The sequence below is a fragment of the Nanorana parkeri genome, unplaced genomic scaffold (genome assembly GCF_000935625.1).
Source record: "Nanorana parkeri isolate BGI_ZX_2015 unplaced genomic scaffold, ASM93562v1 scaffold132, whole genome shotgun sequence".
In the NCBI taxonomy this organism is placed as follows: Eukaryota; Metazoa; Chordata; class Amphibia; order Anura; family Dicroglossidae; genus Nanorana; species Nanorana parkeri.
This window is the reverse complement of record NW_017306400.1, coordinates 1,400,206-1,402,686: the sequence shown is the minus strand read 5'-3', so window position 1 is coordinate 1,402,686 and position 2,481 is coordinate 1,400,206. Positions and strand designations below refer to the sequence as shown.

The window sequence follows — 2,481 nt, the reverse complement described above, 5'->3', positions numbered from 1 at the left end:
TGTGTATATATATATATATATAGCTTTTTTTTCAGCTAAGGCAAAATTAATAGATGCAAGATAATCTATTGTTTTCAGTAAGCATGTTGTTTAAGGTACATTAGAAAAACATCTTGCATGCTACATTTTGGAATATTACCCTGCATGTAAATTCAGCGGCGTGGTTCACAGCACACATAAAAAAAAAAATCCTTTAATGCTATTTTTATTTAATAATGTGAAAGTAAAACTAGGATTTAAAGTGTTGGACAAAAAAAATTAGGACAAATTGATTCAAATTTATTTTTGTATCTATTTGATATTGGATGTTTTATATTCATATTCATACATTTTTAAGATCTCTTTTTTATGTTGAACTTTAAAGTATGTTTTGAAATATATGTACCCCTTTTCATGTTAATTTTTCAGAGCTTGTTGTAGCATAGAAAGAAAATAACAAATAAATTGAATAAGCCATGTTATTTTTACTACTTTTACATTATTTTAAGCACTATTATAAGAAGAATATGAATCTGTTGATGCACTACCTAATGCTTTGCAAGATTTCCACATATATTCAACTAGGAACTTAGTGGTTTGCCCTGCTACAACCATACATTCTCCCACACCACATTGTTTTACCATGACTGGGACTCACAGGCTTTGTCTTGCAGACAGCATCTTGCGCCGCTACTAGTGCTCATTGATTCCCCCATACATGTGATGGGATCAACTTGGCCTACTCTGCAAGGATTTTGCCATGTTTATTCAAAGTGGAATGAAAAGACGGGGACCACATTAAAATTACCATGGAAAATTCTTTTAAGCATCTTGGGAAAAGAAAAACATGACTTCTAGTGATGATCAGTGACCAAAAGATGTCACTCTTCCCTTGTTTTTGTGCAGGTTTCAAGCCTGGAATTGGTGTAGTTTTGCTTCACCAACTTTAGATTGATGCCAGTGTCATTTCAGTATAATGATATTTATAAGTGACCTGAACATTAATTTTGCAGGTATATTACTGGTGAAATATATTTTATATTTATATAACGCAGGTTAAACTTCATACATACATTGGAATGTCAGCATTCTAAAAGCCTTCATGGTTCCATCATAGTGAAGCTTTGATATTCCCATGCACATTCAGATAATCTGTTTGCCAATAATCTGTATGTTTATGGACCGCTTCCAGCAATCATGGCTGATAACTATATACTTAGACATCGTTAGGGCAGGGTGGTCTTACCTGATAGTTATATGCATATATGGATACAATTGGAGCAATATGAAAGTTGTAGTTGTTCAAGGACTGTATTGCTACAAACAGTGCCTATTAAAAGTATTCGCTCTCTAGAATGAATACTTTTATACCGATTATATTAATATATTGAATAGATTTTTCAATTGTTAGAGTAAGAATAGATTCATGAAAAGATGATGATTTAAATGAATTACAATGAAAACAATGCAGAATAACTGACTGTAAAGGTCCCTATTACTATGACTTAACTAAAGTATAACTGCTGCAGTTATTTTTCCCAAATGACATAACTAAATGGAGATAACCTACATGTAATTAAAGGGTTTCAAGTGATTGTAGTATACATACATGTGTATCTGGTGAGTCCAACCTTTTGTGAGTTCCTAACGTGTGCTATGAAGACAAAAGCGCACTCCAATCAACCTCATAAACTTGTGATTTTAATGCACATTAAAGGTGATTGAAAAGCAGACATTTCTATGTCATTGAAAATCCTCACTCAATCATTAAAAAATGCAAAGAGTATGGCACAGCTGTAAATCTGCCAAGAACAGGCCATCCACCAAACTTGAGTAGCTGTGCAAGAATGAAAGTAAGGAAAGTGAACCAAGAGACCCACGACAACGCTGAAGGAATTACAGGCCTCAGTGGCTGAGGCTGGAGAATTTATACATACAACAAGAAGTTAAAGCTTTTAAGAGAGTGTCAAAAGAAAGCAACTGTTAACTAAAACTCACATGTCATCTTAGCTACAATGCCTGCATTTGCAGTGCAGGCCAGGCCTACATTTACGATATCGGTCAGATTTAGCAATCACTGTGGGTGGTCAATTCAGTTGCAGATCAGATTTACCACCACAAAGTAAGGGAAGTGTTCAGTTGCCCCATCAGTGCGTTTACAGACAGTAATACTTTGTTGAATTTTTTTCTTGTTTATATTTCCTGCAGTTTGCTAAGGCAGACTAATAAACCATCTTTTCTCGGCCCCTCTGATACAGTCATGAAATTTAAGAAGAAATCTCGTTTCCTGGAATTTTTTGTTCATTTGTTGCAGCGAGTGTTATCAGAGGAAAAACATCAGAAGGTACTTGAGTGGACAAAAACTGTCCTCGAATATTTGAAAAGGTAAACTTTTGCATCTTCCGGTGTATATCCTAATATAAGTAAAATGCAAAAAGAACAATTTTTATGCTTTCCTCTAAAAATATCAAGTCAATCATTCTGAGCATGGGAGTGGGGGGG

At 34.4% G+C, this 2,481-nt stretch overlaps 1 protein-coding gene across 1 annotated transcript in view; it reads left to right on the top strand.

Annotated features, from left to right (window-relative positions):
* The window catches only part of CFAP54 (cilia and flagella associated protein 54), a 250,519-nt gene that overhangs the window by 114,282 nt on the left and 133,756 nt on the right, over nt 1-2,481 (top strand). Inside the window, exon 32 of the mRNA XM_018553872.1 lies at nt 2,238-2,364. Within this exon, the coding sequence (XP_018409374.1) occupies nt 2,238-2,364 (127 nt within the window). The remainder of the gene's footprint in view (nt 1-2,237; nt 2,365-2,481) is intronic.